At 38.9% G+C, this 18,197-nt stretch overlaps 2 protein-coding genes across 3 annotated transcripts; one reads left to right on the forward strand and one right to left on the reverse strand.

Annotated features, from left to right (window-relative positions):
• Positions 1 to 540: 540 nt before the first annotated feature.
• On the forward strand, positions 541 to 11,683 carry LOC113165975 (solute carrier organic anion transporter family member 1C1-like). 2 transcript variants are annotated; one of them, XM_026365827.1, is made up of 15 exons: positions 541 to 696; positions 3,770 to 3,947; positions 6,483 to 6,624; positions 7,148 to 7,280; positions 7,439 to 7,560; positions 7,645 to 7,791; positions 8,011 to 8,109; positions 8,234 to 8,482; positions 8,768 to 8,932; positions 9,569 to 9,764; positions 10,008 to 10,173; positions 10,277 to 10,461; positions 10,766 to 10,830; positions 10,944 to 11,061; positions 11,156 to 11,683. In XM_026365827.1, exons 2-15 carry the CDS (start codon positions 3,855 to 3,857, stop codon positions 11,379 to 11,381), a joined length of 2,106 nt encoding a protein of 701 aa, XP_026221612.1. In that variant the 5' UTR covers positions 541 to 696; positions 3,770 to 3,854; the 3' UTR covers positions 11,382 to 11,683. The 2 variants fall into 2 exon arrangements, with proteins under 2 accessions (XP_026221612.1, XP_026221611.1); XM_026365826.1 differs by lacking the exons at positions 541 to 696; positions 3,770 to 3,947; positions 6,483 to 6,624 and having other exon boundaries at positions 7,202 to 7,280; positions 7,416 to 7,560.
• Positions 11,684 to 11,939: 256 nt separating this feature from the next.
• Positions 11,940 to 14,056, reverse strand: LOC113166161 (B-cell receptor-associated protein 29-like). The gene is made up of 7 exons (XM_026366132.1): positions 13,956 to 14,056; positions 13,643 to 13,743; positions 13,399 to 13,546; positions 13,087 to 13,222; positions 12,753 to 12,849; positions 12,408 to 12,508; positions 11,940 to 12,301 (listed from the first exon to the last, which is right to left on the reverse strand). The coding sequence occupies exons 1-7, from the start codon at positions 14,045 to 14,047 to the stop codon at positions 12,266 to 12,268; spliced, it is 711 nt and encodes a 236-aa protein (XP_026221917.1). The 5' UTR covers positions 14,048 to 14,056; the 3' UTR covers positions 11,940 to 12,265.
• Between the last annotated feature and the right edge of the window lie 4,141 nt (positions 14,057 to 18,197).

An 18,197-nucleotide genomic window follows, 5' to 3' on the forward strand; every position in this document is an offset into this window, starting at 1 on the left:
CCATTTTGAAACGAGAATCTTCATTTTATGCGAGCCTATTTTTGGTGCCTTACTGAATAACTTTAATGAAGCTGAATTCAGTGAGACGGTGTTTGTTCTCTCTGTGACTTCCACAGTTTCCTACTGAGCCACATTTTGTGACTTTATTATCAACGTAGGAGGAGAGTTAGATAATGTTATCAACCCAGTGAGTCAGTGATGATAAAGCATTTACATGTGTCCCCATTATGAGTGTGAGTAATCTGCAGTTGCTTAGCATTTTCTAATACCAGAGCCATCTTTGACAGCTGAAAACATCACATGCTGCAGGAGGCTTAGAGGAGCACATTATGTTATCTGGGCAACATGAAGGGAACAGTGATGATGCCACAGCATGCTGCAGGTGTGCAGATGTTTCACATGACACTCCTCCGCTTTCATCTTCCAGAAGATGGGAAATAGCAAGTAGTTTTTTGCAGCTCTCTGTAGCGCATCACGTGTGCGTCACTGTGCTCAGTATACACCCTGTCTGTTTTCAGTGAAACGCACTGTTCTCCGCTGTCGAGCAGCTTGTACAGTATGACTAGAAAACCTGATGACAAGAGTCTTATTTAATGCGGATTGGGCATTTCAGTGCAACAGCAGGACATCAGCTGCGCATCTGTGTTTATTTTAAATTGCAACTTAGGGACGTCGAGGTTTGGAGCAGCGAGTTGGGTAAGTATCATGATGTTCTTTTTTTTTTTAGTAATGATCCACTGTCAGTGAAAAATCGTGCGGATGCTGGGTTCAATGATTTTAAAGCGTGGGGTTTAGTGAGGTAGCTTCGATGTGACGACTCTCACAACTGCAGATTAATGGACCCAAAAATATCCCAGTGTCAGTGAAGCAGCAACTCTGCATCAACAAAGCCTGAAACCTGTGCGCAAGTCCCCGGAACCAGCAGGGGATTTGCAGAGTCCAGAGAAACCTTATGTCGACTCTCAGTGTGCATTGATGAATTCACCTGAGAGCCTGAGCTCTGAGCAGTAATTCAAGAGACACCACGTCACCGATGCTGCGTTGATTACGCAGCACCTGTTTACTCTTGTCACCTCCTCATCGCTTGTTTGTTTGTCTCTCTTTGAAATGCTTCCCCCAAAAACTGTGATTTGTGTTCGTCTACAGTGCAAAGCTTAGCGAGCCACTCATTACTGTCAGGAATTGGGATCGGGAAGTCAGCCATGTCTTTGAAAGGATGATAAATTATTTCTGATTATTAGATCAGGCTGTCTGCTGCTACATGTAGGCTGTAAGAGACCTTGTATCAGTTTGTCGCCACAGAAAAAGATCATGTCAAAGAATCCATCATGTCATGAAGATACAGGGAGTTTTAGATGAAACTAACTAATATTATTTAGCTTGGAGCACATATGTAAAAATCACTGAGATGCACTGAGGAACCTCCTCAAACAACAGAGATCTGAGTCATGAAAGAATTTACATTTGTGATGTTGTGCACTGTCCTTTACGAAGCCCTCCTTCCCTTCTGTCAGGACTGGAATGAGCAACTTTGTCTGAAGTGTGCCTCTGGTCAATAAACAGCCTCTCTTGGACCAAACCTCACTTATTTTCAGCCTAAAATGAAGGACTGAATAACTTTTACAGTTACAGCATTCACCTTCTCCCACCTACGCAACGTTTATATTACTAAACTAACTGCAATATGAATATAAGCATATTACATAAGTGATATATGACAAAATCTACTTGCTTTAATTAGTAAGTAGTGACAGACCTATCCTACTGTAGCTCTGTGCACTTTGCTGCCACTCTGTTAATACTTATGTAGGCCACTGTATCCGTTTGTAGATTGTAGTTTTCTCTAAAATATAATTCAGATGGTGTATTTTTCTATGTGTGATCCAGTTTAGGTTTGTTACCGAAAGCCATTGTTCTCCTGGGGTTAATGGTTCTTCTCTCTATGTGCAGCTGTAATTGGTAGGTAAGCTGTAATAATAATCACAATCATAATAAAAGCCCCATGCATCTGGAGTTTGAATCTCACTGCAGTTCAAATCCATACTGTGGTGCAGTGCAAAGAGGAGAGATCCACGGGGAGTTGTCATGTCACTGAATAAACAGCCTGACTTTTAAACAGTGGCACAGCTCTGCTCACTTTTCGTCATCTTTCTAAACATCAAACCAAAGAGACTTGATGCAAACACAAGTCATCTTTGGGTTCATTCCATTCCTCGTTTACAGCTCATCTAGGAATTATATTTCACTAAATAGAGCTCTTAGTATAATCACAGCTATTGAGAAGCTTATTCGAACAATTGAATAAAATGAAATTCATTTTACAAAATGACTCATCACTGCAGGATGTCTCAGGTTTTTTGTTTTCGGTCCGACCTGAACTAAAGAAAAATGGCCTTGTGACTTCTTCAGAGCATTTGTGAACATGATATAATGATGATGATTACGTAGATTATTATGTCAAATTAATATTTCTTATACTTCCAGAATAGTAAAACACTGTCCTGTTTTCATTTTTCCACACATTCAGCTGTGACCAGTGTCCTTTACGGGATGAGAGTCATTTCTCTGTATCTCCTACGTCACGTTGTTAAGTAGTTAAAGTCTTTTTAAGTCATATTTTTATTTCCCAAAAGGCCCTTGAGTGCACTATGTGCTGTTAATGTAGGTCTAATTGACCTATATGTTAAATTTAGTGTGAATACAGTTAGGAGTCATTAATTATAAGTCATCAACTTAACCTCCAGTAAGAAATTCATAGAATCGTTATCTGCAATCTCATCACTGATGTTTGAGAAAATGCACAGAGGTGCTTCTTCTGCTTGGCCTTGCATTAAATTATATTTACGTTCCATATTGAAACCTGTCATGACTGGTCTATAGCACAGGGATGACCTAAATGCAGCCAGACAGGCAGATGTAATAAAGTTACTTTAATAAGGGCAAGCATACTCAAGGCTGACAGGCAGTTAGGCAACTAAGATAAATAGACAGGTACAGGAACAGATTCAGTATAGAAAACAGACCACGAACAGACAAATGGCAAGAACCAGAATCTACAGTTTAAAGCGCATGAAATACTCACAAAGACAGTCAACAATGTAAGAGCAGAGGAAAAAGGTTTAAATTTACAGAGGACAGGTGTTTAAGTGGATGTGGGAGCTTGGGAATCACAGCAGGGCAGAATGAGATAAGGAAACAGGAATAGGAGGAAAACAGTAAGGACATCTAGTAGTCATTTAAGTCAATATGTTCCTATGTTAAAGGCTTTTAGTGTAAAAGTCCATCTTTGCATCCACAGTACCTGGACACTGTTTGTTATTTTGAGTGGCAGTGTAATAGTAAAGTGAAATGAGTTTCCACTGAAAAGGCTGCAATATTGGAAGATAGTTATTTAATGTGGTAACTTGCCTTTCAGTATATCATCTATCAGATAACACATTTTACAGAGAGGCAGGACTGTGGATTTTCCTTGGTCACTTAGAAACCGTCTCTCTGAGGGCAGCGACAGAGGAATAGTTACAGCAGGTCAAACCTGATTCAGTGTTCATATGAACACCTGACTATTGTTTAAGACTGACTTGAAAACCTGTCTTAAAAGCGCAGGCACATAACCACAAGAGCCCACAGAAATTGTCAGTGGAGTTAATTACAGTGGATTTGGTATCAGTGCACCAGCGGTTCACATGGTGCGAGGAACATGCTACTCCTAAAACGCAAGCCTATAATAACTTGCTGTCTGTGCTGATCTCTAAATCTGAATTCCTTCCAGCAGTGTGTGAGTGAGGACGGCACACAGTAAATCATCTAAAGAGGAACCACAGCTCAGGCTACATACAGTACAGTTGGAGGCTGCCATGAAGAAAATGGACAACACGCCAACAGGCAGCTGGACTCTAGACAGCCCTAACTCCTCTGCAGTGAAAAACTCCTGCCAGCCCAATCTAAAGGTATTCTGTTTTCACATTTTAAAGATTATTTCAGTAATTATTCTTATGTATATGAAACACCTTTATCTGTATAACATACTGTAGAACGATCATAGGAATATGTGCGGTACTGTAAGTAGTGTTTCAGTCTGCATATACAGGCCCTATAAGCATGTAGGGCTCACGTGCTAGTTTTTAAGTCATGTGACTAACACACAGCACACATATCTAAAGCACTTGCATACAAAAGACAGAACAGATGTGTGTCCTTGTATATGTTTGTGGAAGGTCTAGTTAATGAACTTGGAAGGTGTTGAGTGCAGCAGCTCATTGTGCCCTTTGGACTGTGTATTAAATCCCTGTGAAAAAGTCCTCAGAAAACGTTTGTGCTTAAGTAAAAGAGGTCAGAACGGAGGGTTTGTACTTCTCTATTGGATTAAGAAGCACATTGGACAACAATTAAAAAGCTGCTTAGTGGAATTCTTGGGTAAATACAAGCGACAATAAGGAACTCTGGTCATGCTGCTTTTTTTTGTCCGTGTGTGTGTGTTTTTTTTTTTCTGTGCATGATAATCCTGCTGTGAACCTTTTAGCGTGGTGCTTGTGATACAACATTCACTTGTTCATCTATAGACGGGATTGTAGTCTGCTTGTAGTACACGTCATGCAGGATTAAGGTTATTCCACATATTGTACATTTGTTTTACTATAACTCACATACAAATCTAATCTGATAGAAGAAGCTGTAAGATTGTTGTGACGTCATATAGACATATTTTAGATTTATTTTAGATTTCGAACAAACATGTAAAGACACTTTACCTCTGTATATATTACAACTGTATATGGTTTAATCAGGACAAACTACACTTTTATCACAGCAAAACATATGTTTTGTAGTTTTGTAGTTTTTTTAGCATTGGTGAACTCATCAAAAAAAATCATAATTCCAAAATTCAACTTTGGTTTAAAAAGATGTATTCACTTACATGTTTTAAATGACATTGTGAGGACTAAATAAAAATGTATTAATCACAGTAATGTTGCCATATGAGACCCACATTACCACAGCATTCCTGTAGACGGATTATATCCAGTTAGATTCACTGGTATGAATGGTAATTATGCGCTTGGCATGAGAGACGCTTGTGCTCATATTGACAGATGTATTAATGAGCTGAGGACCACCCAGATAGTTGTCATAGCTCCACTTTTCCCTCTTAGCTCCCCACAAATGATTGGCAGTGGTTGATGCGAAGTCGGTTTGCAGTCTGTTCATCTTGTCATCACTCACTCTACGGAGACTGCAGCTGATGAAATGAGGCTGCAAGAAAAAAAATGCAATAATTGTTTATCAAATTTGGCAGAAATGTTTGATCTGGTTTCTTAGGATTGTCTATATATGATAGTCAGTCTAACATATATAACACATAGCCCAGACATATTGGATTTATCTAATCTACTGTATAACAAGAAATGTTTTAACAAGTCACTGCACACGTATTTTTACATCAAACTAATATTAAACAGTACCTCTTGAAGCTCAGAGATGTCTTTGTTGTTAAGCCTCTTGCTCAGCTGTATTCTGATTGGACAGGCTTTGAAAGGCCACTGACAAAAGGGATTACAGTTCACATGCCTTAAAGCATCGCCGAGGTGTAAAATCGAAGCCGTGTGCACTGCTGTAAGATTTGGCGTCACTGGTGTTTCCATATATCCGACTTTTGATTAGGATTTTCTGTTTCTTTTGGATGCCAGTATAACATACGGTTATACCCAAAGGCCTAATACTTCACCAGTCACTATTTAAATTGCTGCTGACACAAGGAATATGACAAAACATGGGTTTTCTGCTATTACTGCAGTATGTAACTATTGTATACATGCATACATACAGTTGTATGTAACCTATTGTATTTTTACTAATTAAATATTGTCCATTCACCACACAAATTTCTCAGCTGGGTTGATCATAGTAAGAGATTTAATAAAAGCATAATAATGCGCGTGTGGGCTGGTCGGTGGCACGTGTCTCTTTCAAGCTTGGGCTATTTTCAATCCTTAGACTGCAGGCTACAGTTACCTCTCACCTGTTTCCAATTATGCCGCATGTTGGTCCGTCATCTCATAGTGCAGTGGATGTGTCTGTATCCCAGTGCGAGTGGCTTCCCTAATCCCCCCTTTGTTAGCGACTGCCGGTGGCCACAGGTGACCAAGGAAAAGGAGGCAGGAACTCGTTACACCCTCTGTCCTGAGCGTCACCAGCACATTGACAGCTTTCCTACAAATGTCTACTGTAGCTGCAAATCCATGTCACACGTAGACACACACACTTAGTACTCACTCATTTAGAGAGAGTTTTGTTTTCCATTGTGCTCAGTTTACTGAGTTGCAGTTGAATCTAAATTCAAAAGGAAAATACTAATAACACTGTTAATTATAATAAAAAGGCAGATTACAGATATAATATATCTGTTGACATAAAGTGGAGAGGTGGAACACTTCAGGCTCACTTTGTTTAACACAGTCTTGTGTTTTCTTTCTATGTCTTTGCAGATGTTTCTCGCAGCTTTGTCCTTTGCCTACTTTGCCAAAGCTTTATCTGGCAGCTACATGAAGAGCACAATTACACAATTAGAAAGGAGATTTGACATTCCCAGTTATCTGATTGGCATCATAGATGGGAGCTTTGAAATAGGTAGGTTCATCTTTTTTGTCTGTATATCTCTATGTACTCTGACTATTAATGCATATATTTCAACCTAAATATAGATGCTTCTGCAACTAGGCCAAGACTATGTCCCCTGTGCCATTAGGTGTATACCTTTGGTAAATATGAGGTAGACTGAGTCACACATGGTTGTGTATGACACATAAACAAGCCCAAAGAGTTTTGGAGAACAAATAAATGTCATGAACAAGCTGTGGACTGTTTCCCAATATGTCTCTGATGAAAGGTCTACCTTATGTATTGTATTGTATGAATGTGTGAATGCAAAGACTTTTCTCCTTGACTACGAGTAGCTCTTGAAGGCTCGTCAGCTTTGTCACTACAGTACAGTAGTTCTTCTGACAGATAAATCACTCCGCTGTGTTTCTTCCTTTGGAAAAGTTTCAATGTATATAAAAACTGTATTCAGAAAAGCGCTTCTCTTCGGTGAGTCTCATTTTTAATGCTTTTGATTCATCCCAGTCTCCCCTGTACCATCTCTGCCCTGTAGGGAATTTGTTAGTGATTGCCTTTGTGAGCCATTTTGGTGCCAAGCTCCACCGACCCAAGATCATCTCAATTGGATGCGTCTTGATGTCTTTTGGGACCTTCTTAATCGCCATGCCACATTTCATCAACGACCGGTAGGCATGAAGTGTGCTGCACCTGCACACTATGCATGTGTTGCTGTTCATCCATGTAATTATTGAACACAATGCAGTATCTGTGCCTGAGTATCTAACGATACCTGATGCTTTGTTCCTTCCCTTGTTTAACAGTCACATTGGTATTTTGTATGCAGCTACAAGATTGAAACATCAATTAGATCTTCAGTGAATTCAACCAGCAGCCTCTCTCCATGTCCAGAAGGTTCCCCAGAGTCCACCAGGACAGGTGACAGGCCCTCTATACTGCCCTCCAGAGGTAAGACTGGAACATTTGCTGTGTCCAGAAGATTTTTTATAGTTTCTGAACATTTGTACTATAAATTCTCACTCTGAACTGTAGGCTGTGAGCGAGAGTCCAGTGTTTCACTGTGGATCTATGTGTTTCTGGGAAATGTTCTTCGTGGGATTGGAGAGACTCCAGTACAGCCTTTGGGAATCTCCTACATTGATGATTATACACAATCTGAGAATACTGCCCTGTATATTGGTAATGAACTCTACACACTGTCTTTGTCAGTAGATTTAGATACTGAGATTAACATTACTTCATTTTAAAAATGATTATTTTATTTTGTGTTCATAATGAAACCATTTTACATCCAGTCAAACCAGAAACTATGGTAAACAGGAATGAGTTGTTAGCACAGTAGTTACTAGGTGAAGGTTGCATCTAAACAAACATGCCTTTCTTTATTGTGTTTTACAGGTTGTGTTCAAACTGTATCAATTATTGGTCCTGTGTTTGGGTATCTGCTGGGGTCACTCTGTGCCAAAATCTATGTTGATATTGGTTATGTGGATATGGGTGAGTAAGCTACTATAACAAAAGCAAGTAACTGTAATGTGATAATTAATAGTTCATTATTAAACTGCTGAAAAGGTTTGGTGACGTTTTGTTCTTGATTTGTTGCTGTTTGATCTTTTTGCAGAGACTGTGACTATTACACCTAGTGATGCCCGCTGGGTGGGTGCATGGTGGCTGGGCTACCTCATCACCGGTACCATAACTCTCATGTCTGCTGTTCCTTTCTGGTTCCTGCCCAAATCACTGCCAATGCCTGTGGATAAACATGACACTAACTGCACTCCAGAGCAAACCAGGTTTATCAAAGATTTCCCGACCATGGAGCACAAGTTCAGATCTGAGGAGCCGGCTGATTTACATCAGATGGCCAAGGGTACGAAACATGTTCATGCTCGCAATGACTATTAAGTACAGCGATTTTAATGCTAACTGCTAATACAGTATTTTTACACTGACATTCGACCCAGAATATTTCTACCACAATAAATCTATAAATCACTCACAAATCTGCACTCATGTAGGATTCATGTTGCATTTTCTTTTCTTTGCCCATTTACTGTAATTTCTCCACTTTTTGTAATGAAGGCATAAAAATGCACTGAATTGCTCAGATGTGTTTGAAGAAGTGGTGCTAATTAATTTAAACCTCCTCCTGCAGAGTTTGTTCCCACACTAAAGAGCCTCCTCGGAAATCCTGTTTACATGATCTACTTATGTGTGACCATCATTCAGTTCAACTCTCTCATTGGGATGGTCACATACAAACCCAAATACATTGAGCAACACTATGGCCAATCAGCATCAAAAGCCAATTTTCTCATGGGTAAGCCGACTATTCTGATAATTCACAATGTTTACCTTGTTTTGTTATTTTTACCCAGTGATTTTTCATCTTTGTAGATGAGTTACAAGCTTGATCAAAATCTGTGTTGCTTTGCTGATTGGAAGGTATTGAAGGATTCAAAGAATGTGAGCTGGTTGGTCATTGGAAGTGTTTCATGAACCAGCTTTTGATTAATTTTTTATGCTCCGGCACCACAACTCTCTTAAGTAAACTCTGGAGCTTACTTAAGATGACAGCTAGGTTTACTGCAGTTGTTGGAAACTCTGAAATGACAGGCACTGATTAAAAAAGCACCCAAATGAATGAGACCAATTATAAGGTCAATCTGAAGGAATCAGAAACAATGTAAAAGCAAAGCTCTTTGTATCCACATAAGGGAATGAGTTAAGAGAGTGTTGGACGATGAGGAATGCATCGCATATTCTCTCACGCATCAAAAGTCATTTTCATCTTTCATGATATGACTTGTGTTCACTTTACATGAAATTTGAATGAGTCTACTTTGATATAAATGAGTGTTCTGACTTTGATCCCCCTTTGAAAGCCATGTTGCTGCCTGATGTTGCTTGTAGGAGTTGTTTCCACTGATCTTGTTGTATTTTGTGGTTTGTCTAGGCATGATCAACATCCCAGCTGTGGCCCTTGGGATGTTCTCTGGAGGGATTGTCATGAAGAAGTGCAAGCTTGGTATCATGGGTGCAGCTAAATTTGCTTTTGGGACCTCCCTGCTGGGCTACTTCCTTTCACTCTTTTTTTTAGCCATGGGCTGTGAGAACTCCAAGGTGGCAGGCATCACTGTTTCATATACGGGGTATGTACTGGCCAAATGCATTTCCATCATATCACCGTGAAATGTTACCAGTCAGAAGATGGAGCTAAGTTTGTAGAAATGTTTTTTCAATACAATTACTCATACTGCTGACTTATTTCCTGTGGTTCCTTTTGTGTTGCCTTTCTGCGCCCCTCTTTCATATTCCATGCACAGTAATGGTCATGACTTCTTGATGTATTTTTCATGCGAGCTGTCAGTTACATATGCACTTTCTTCATGCAGAGTGGAGGGTTTGTCTTATCAGGAGCCGTCTCTCTTCTCCGACTGTAATTCGGGTTGCTTGTGTTCAAGAAGAGAGTGGGATCCGGTGTGTGGCGAGAACGGGATCACCTACGTGTCCCCGTGCTTGGCTGGATGCACCTCCTCCTCTGGGGCTGGCAGAAACACGGTTAGACCTGTGCTACCACCTTTGACATGTCCATGTTTCTTATTACATAGTAAAGTAACTGTTGCTAACAAACAAAGCATCTTGTTATTTTTTCCTCTGTTAGGTTTTTGGCAATTGCAGGTGTGTGGCACTGGCTGATACCCAATCAGGCAACCTGACGGCCACTCTAGGCCAATGTCCAATCAGAGAAAGCTGTGACAAAATCTTTCCATACTTCCTGGCACTTTCTGTCCTCAGTTCCTTCATCATCTCTCTTGGGGGAACACCTGGCTTTATGCTGCTCGTCAGGTCTGTCAACAACTGACTTGTGGGTGGCTGTGACCAAGGACTCACTGATTCATTGCTTTTCACATGTTTTCAGAGATTTTAATCGCTTCCATAGGTTTCAGTGTCATCAGTGAAGATATTTTATTTTTAAAAACACTAAGAAAGAAATTAGAAATGCGCTTCAGTGCATTTTTTTACTCTTTTACCTTAAGCACATTACCAATCTACTGTTTAGTTGTAGTGTCCTTTGATGTCCAACTGTACAAATAGTATGTTAATATTGAAAAGTTAGATCTCTGTTAACGCCTCAGTCTTGTTCCTACAGGTGCATTAAACCTGAGCTGAAATGCCTTGCACTTGGAATCCACACTCTGGCAACACGCACACTTGGTGAGAATCTATTTAGTATTTCTATTCATCTCAAATTATTAATACTACTATTCATCTCTTATTATCTTTTTTACTGCAACACATTTTTTTTTTTTTTTTTATTTATACAACAGCTGGAATACCTGCCCCAATATACTTTGGAGCCATAATTGATACAACCTGCCTCAAATGGGGATATAAGACGTGTGGAGGAAGAGGAGCATGCAGGATATATAACACCACAGCTTATAGGTAAATAAAACTTTATGTGATTTGGAAACTTTGAAAGTTCTCAAAAATAAATGTATTCACCCAATTTTTATCCTAACACTATGCTTTTTCACAGGATAGTGTACCTGGGCCTGACATTGGGCTTGAGGACAGTTTCATTCTTCTTTTGTATTCTGTGCTTTGCTCTACTCAAAAGACATGTTGAGATGGAGGAGAAAAATGCTCTGACTGATGGAAGTGCAGAGTCAGAGTCACTGAGGAAAGAAGAGAACAGCTCCATACACTGTGAACAGTTTATTCTGACCCTGGACTCTAGTCCTGACAGAGAAACTCACTTGTGAGCCTCCTCTTCTGATTTGGGTCTATTGAACACCTCGTCTGTATAGAGGAACAAACACTGTGGACACTTTTCATAGCACAGAAAGTATATATTTGTACAGGATTTGTGTAGATGTACAATATCTGATGAGTTGTTTTATAAACAAAACAGGCTATTTCAGCAATGTATAAATTTGTGTGGTTCTTTTTCATGATCAAACAATTTTTTTAGAAAAAAATGTAACTGTGCTGTACTTTCAATATTTGTCTTTATAATTATAATTAAAATGGTTAAAAAAAAGGTTAAGATATTTTGACATTCAGAATATACAGAAAGAAAAACTATGTGAACCTTTTGGAATTTCATGGTTTTCTACATTAATTTATCATAAAATGTGATCTGATCTTCATCTAAGTCAAGAGTGTAAACAAATGCCTAAAATAATAACATAAAAAATTCTGATCTTTCATGTCTCTATTTAGAACAACCATAAAAAACTATTTTTTTGTGTGTTTTTATTTTTGCATTTGTGATATGCCATACCACTGTACTACTATTACAGAAAGTCTATGAAGCCCTCTCACCCCTCTCAGAAAGTCCCAAACTGCTTTGGTTTGGGTTAAAAACATAACTGTGTGACAGAGGTATTCAGCATTCAACAAAAGCATTCAACCTAGTGAAAGCAGAATGTTAGCACAGATGACAAATTGAACTCCTTAAAATAATTTTAGAATAATAAAAACACTTAAGTACTTGTCAGGTATTATCAATATTAAACATTGAGTTCGGTAACAACATTCAGCATCTACTGTTTGTTTAATTTCATAAAAAAGTACAATGAGAAAAACATTAATCTATAGACAGAGGTTTCATAACACATGAAAAGCCTCCACTGTATTTCTAGGGTTACTGGTCTTTTTTGTCTTCAGCTCTCTGGAGATTCTGTGGATGGAATAATATGAAACCATTAAAACCTCCAGCATTAGAAGGGTGTAGAATATAAGAGTTGTATGATTGTGTTGCAGCCACGTCTTCTGGTGTCTGTTACCTGGAGTTGATGGTGTTCCCTCAGTAGTCTGTCATACTCTTGTGCCAGACCTTTTGTCTGCTTCTTCATAGCCTCCACTTCAGCATGAGACGTGTGCACAGCTAAACACACAAACAATGCTACACATGTAAACAGCTGCAACATCACTGACCCTAAGAATTCTCTTAATACAACACCTAGCATGTACAGTATATGCAAGAAGGGACCTACGTTGGACCCTGCTCTGTTTATGAATGATTACTTTCTCATTATCATAATAATAATTATTATTATTATTTGGTTTATGTATGAAATTAAATGTATGGCAGCCGAGTACCATGTGAGAATGCAGTGATATTTACTCACCTTTCTCTGCAGCCTTTAGCTGTCCTGCCAGCTTCTCAACCTCCAGTTTCAGTTGGTGGTTTTTTGCTGACATGGATTTTTCATCCTCCAGGAGAGTCTGAACACAAAGGGGTGAAACTAATTATCAAGCTTAAATTGTTAATTTCACCATCAGACAACAGAAGACATACAAATCAGAAATTACAAAAACAGCAGTCTGTGAAAAGTAGAATGTGAATTAATGTTAACAGTACTACTAAAAAGTCAAAGTTATGTTTTACTGGTAGATAGTGCTTATTGGGTGAAAGAAACCGAAATGCATTGGCTGTCTAAGACAAAAGAAAAACAGGCTCACTTGTTGAAGCATTAGGTTGTCCTCCTGGTGCTGCCTGGCTGCTCTGACGGCACAATCCACCTGCGCCTGAAGGCCTGCGCTGTCCACCAAGGTGGCAGCAACCTGGTTTAGCAAGGTGATGATCCGATGCGTGACACTGTGACAAATTCACAAGACAGGAAAAGACAAGAACCAGAAGCGTAAAGGCAGGATAAAACAAGACAAGACCCCAGGATTTGTGAATTGTTATGGTTGAATAAGCAAGAGGTCTGTTGTGTGCAATGATAAAGTAGTTCTCTTTAATCTGTGAATGTGGAAATAAATTTCACTTACAGCCAGAGGAAGAGAGAGAAGCCAGATATGTAGAGGTTCCTCTGGGCTCTGAACAGCTTCATGTGGATGTGGTCATACAAATTGGGGTTCACCTTGACATCTTGCATGGGCTCAGGACCCGAGTACTTCTGCACCTCACGAAGAGCATCTGAGGGAGAACAGAAACCTTGAAGCTGGGCTGGACAGATAACATGTTGTCTGTCACTCACAGCAGATTGTCTCTGACTCACAGCAGATTGCTTACCAAGGAAAAGAACAATAAGGACCAGGATCATAGTAAAGAAGCATTTGTTCCAATATGGAGACAACCAGTTCCATATTCTCCAGCTGAAAATCAAACGCCATCTGAAAAAAGGGTAGAAATACACTGTCAGTCATGAAGGAGTTCCCTACTGTAGAAAGGACATTGATGCACTCTGCTGGTGATTTGTGTGAACTTCCTCTTGAATTACCAAACTTACAATCACACATTTGCACAAGACACTTTTTATTTTTGATTTAAAAAATGGACTGCTGCACATGAATCTGGCCATGAGTATGTGGCTGGGCTGCATTACCTCTGTGCTGATATGAAAGGTATACACAAGATGAGGTTGACTGCTATCTCTGCATAGAGGAAGAAAGCCACAGCCGTCCACTGGAGAGTCATTGTGGCTGTGATTTCCTGTGGGGATTCACATATTTTATTCTCTTTAAGTGTAATATGACTAACAAGCCTTTACTGATATAATATAAAGGTTCCTGCTTCAGTGTGTATCTTTTTATCATCAAATATGTTTGATGTCTCTGTTAAAGTATATTGTAATAATTTCATTAACAATGAGCACACTATACAAGTGTGAAAGCAAGTGGAAATCAACGACCAGTGTTACGGATTAGTGAACTACATGCATGTGAAATTGCAGTCGAACAACAGTTTGCAGTAGCTCACTGGTAGTTTTCTTACATTGCAGATTCAAGAAGCCTTGTTGTCATTCTGCAATATACACAGAGAAACAGTGAAGTAAAATTTCTTTCCTCTGGGTCCACGTTTTTAATCTCATAAAACTAAACTTGAATATATCAGATGTTATTTGAATTATTTATAAGCAAATGTTCAAATCACAGAGTGTTTAGCTTTCTGCATTTCCCCCATCTGGACTCTAGTTTCTGTTTTTGTATCACGTGTACACGTGTAATATAGTTTAGACTTCTAAGTAGTTAACTAAACTAGAGTAGTTTTTTATTTACTTTGTCTGTTAAACTATATTCACTGTATTCTAACATAGCACATGCTATTTCTCGAGTTTGGGAAGTACCATTGTGTCACTTCAAATGCGAGACTGTCTGCAGCAGTCTTTCAAATCGTCTTGCTATTTATGAACTTTAACATTTAACGACTCTATTTTAGCTCTTCAGCTCTTCTACTACTGGCTGTTGTTCTCAGTTAGTTTAAGAGTGGCAGGACAGCTACCTGGTCCAAGCAATAGATAGAGTTGTTAGCTTACCAAAGTTGAACGATCAGAAGAATTAGAGCGTACAGACACACACATACACACCCACACAAACAAGCTCACACACTTTCACAACAGCTGTTGGGGAGTGTCAGAGGACCTGCAGTCCTAAATAAAGCTCAACTGTGCTGTTGACCCAATTTGTCAAACCCAGTTGGATTTGTCAAAAATCACAACCTTCAAACTGATCAAATGCTTTGCTGCCAGTTAAGGATGATTGCTAAATTTGTCTTTTTACTTTTGAACTATTTTTTCCTGTGTTGCAGTGAAGGGTCAGAGTTTTCTCATATTTCCTGTCATGGTGTAAAAATAATCATGTGGGGAGTGACAGTGTTTTAGAAAACAATTAAGATTGATCTTGAAACGTCCAACATTAACAAGAATGCTATATGTTATATATACTATCTTGTATACACATGCTGGATAATAAGAAACCAAACAAACGTCCACAGGGGGGCGATGCTATCTAAGGATATAATTTACAGTAGCTTTGTACATGGTCCTGTTATTATAACCGTGATTAAAAATTCCAGCCAGATAGTCTTTGTGTATCAGCCTGATACACACATAAGTGGCCGTGTGATAAAGACTGAATAGAAACGATGAATGTAAATATTATGTAATATAAACACTTATGAGAAGCCTACTGAAATAGCAGCTCTCATTCAAGACTCGAAAGGACTGCTCATTTTGTGTCTTTGTGTGGCTTTTAAAAAGGAATACAAACAGCTTGTAGCTTCCTCATAAACACAAATTGCATGAATAGTTGCACATCAACAACAGAGACTGAGGGAATTCTTGAACACAGCTTTCAGTACACGCTTTCCTTTTGAATGATGAGTTTTGTGACCTAATTCAGCTCCCTGGACTATTCTGTGTATTTTGCCCTTTTCACTGTATTCATCTTGCAAAGTGTATTCACACGGGCTTCCTCTGTGAAAGAGACTGATAGCTGCTGTCCTTTTTGACTGCGTGTCTCAGGAGTGCCGAGGAGCAAAATGTTTACAGCTGCACCCTGTGATAGCTTTTCGAGAGCGGGCAAATGACTGTGGCAGAACTGAATGTGCTTTGATTGCTCTCCTCTCCACACATCTCAGAGGTCACAGCTCAGGAGACTGAAGTGTCATTATAGTAAAATGCCTGCAATAAGCAGATGGTCAGGCTGCTGTGACAGTGTGCCTGGTGGAGTGGTGTAATCTGAGTTCGGTCCATTTGATTTTTTGTCTTACAGTAATCCGTTGTATACCTTGTGACAATACATACAGGCTGTCAGCTCTTCATTACACACATAATTAGATGCTGGGAGAGCTAATCTATGTTTACTCCAATGCCATGTTTTTTTTTTACTATTTTAAAACTTGCTGCTATGTTTTTCAGGAAACAGCCATATTTATCTTTATTTATTTACCCACTGCATTAGTGAAAGTCACACAGACAACAGGTGATGTTGAGACTGTGAAGAGACAACGACAGACAAACTAGAGTTGCTTGTTTACAGGTGTTTGTCTGCTTGTCTCCCTTTAAAGACCCGGCTATAAAACTGCAGCCATATTCTCTGTGCATATCCAAGAAAACACTTTCTGGTATTTTTTACTGATTCAATGTGTGAAACTGGCTGCAATGCCGTTCCCCGACTATTGGTGGCGCATGTGCACAGGTGTGCTGCACAGGTGTGCGGTGATGGGTCTGAACAATGATGGAGATACCCTTAGATTCATAGATACAACAACTTTGTGGCAAATACCTTTACAAATGGAAATATTACGTCGGATACAGACACTAAGTCACACGGGTTGAATCTCTTCAGGAGTGAAATCACACAGGTATGTGTTTTAGCTAAGCTAACGCTAACTGTTTGGCTACCTGTAATTCTGTTTGGCTACCTGCATCTGTTTTTCTCTATTTTATTATCATTAATATCAAATATAATAGAAAACTGACAGCATTTTAGCATTTTGTATATATTAAGCAAACAGGCAGGCGTCGGAAAAGACTTGAATCTATGGTTGTCGTTAACCAGGTTGCTTTGCTAACTTTAGGTGAAGGTCAAGCTGCAGTTTGTGCTCATTTTAAAATAGTTGTTATCTAAATCGTCTAATGCTGCTGCAAACATGCACACATTAGCTCTTCTGTCTTTAGAAAACACTACAACTTGCATTGTATAGCAACATGTGGTGGATTTTGGATTTTGCCTGTGATACTAAACTACTTTGAAACAGTATTTTCGTGTAAGGTTCAGTAGCATATGTAGGCCCCAATAATATATAAATATAAAATGAATATAAAAAAGCAGCTATTTAGATAAATAGTGATTGGTAATGATTTTCTAGAAATAGCAGTTGCATTTTAAAGTTTGTACATATATCAGATGATAGAAAAGGAAGGTCAAACTATAATATAAGTATATTGGACTTTAGCTCAATCACATGAGACTTAACATGGCCTCTTAAAATAGAGACTTAAGTCTGGCTCTAAATTGAAGACTGGACACCTGAACATGACATGCTCAGTTTGTATTTAACTTTGAAAAGTGGCCAGAATCAATTTACATTTATTTCTTATCTATAATGAGCATATGATCACAACCTAACCTTCATTATTTATAAAACAACAAACACAATGTGTCCCATCTATAGTTAATAACTGCTGGTGCATATTTACAGTAAGCTACCTACCTACATACAGAGTAAAAAAAGAAAAGGACCATAAAGAATTACTACATTTTCATTGTGTATGTGTGTGCCAGAGAACTATGAGATTTATTGTTATAGGAGCTAAAGGTGATTTGTAGAGCAGGTAATGAACAGTAACCCTGCCTCACTGTGTACAGTCACTTTTCCTCCCATATACTCTCCACACATACACCCAAAGTCCTCCCAGAGAGGCGGCATTACTTGGCTATTTTCTGGCCGAATTTTCATTTTGTTCTGTATTGTTATGAATGAAGCCATTTGTTATTGTGATTTCAAGCGGTAGCCTGTATGAAGGTTTGAATTAATCAAACCTATCGACTTGACTAAAATTAGCTTGGTTAAAGAGTCATAATATAGTTTCTGATAACTTTTTGATTAACTGCACAGATGTAAGAATAAACTACTCAGGTGTGAATCAAAGCTGTAGAGATTGAAAATGCTTTTCAGGTGATTCATTCATTTGGGAACAAAAGCCCCAGTCATTACTAATTTTCTCCAAAATTGACCAAGAAACTGAAATTGAACTGGCGGAAGCTGCTGAATGCTTTATTAGGTTTCTACCACATTTAATCTTCAGTTAGAGTTTGACATTGTGGGCACAACTGTATTTTAA

The sequence above is a fragment of the Anabas testudineus genome, chromosome 6, assembly GCF_900324465.2.
Source record: "Anabas testudineus chromosome 6, fAnaTes1.2, whole genome shotgun sequence".
Classification (NCBI taxonomy): Eukaryota; Metazoa; Chordata; class Actinopteri; order Anabantiformes; family Anabantidae; genus Anabas; species Anabas testudineus.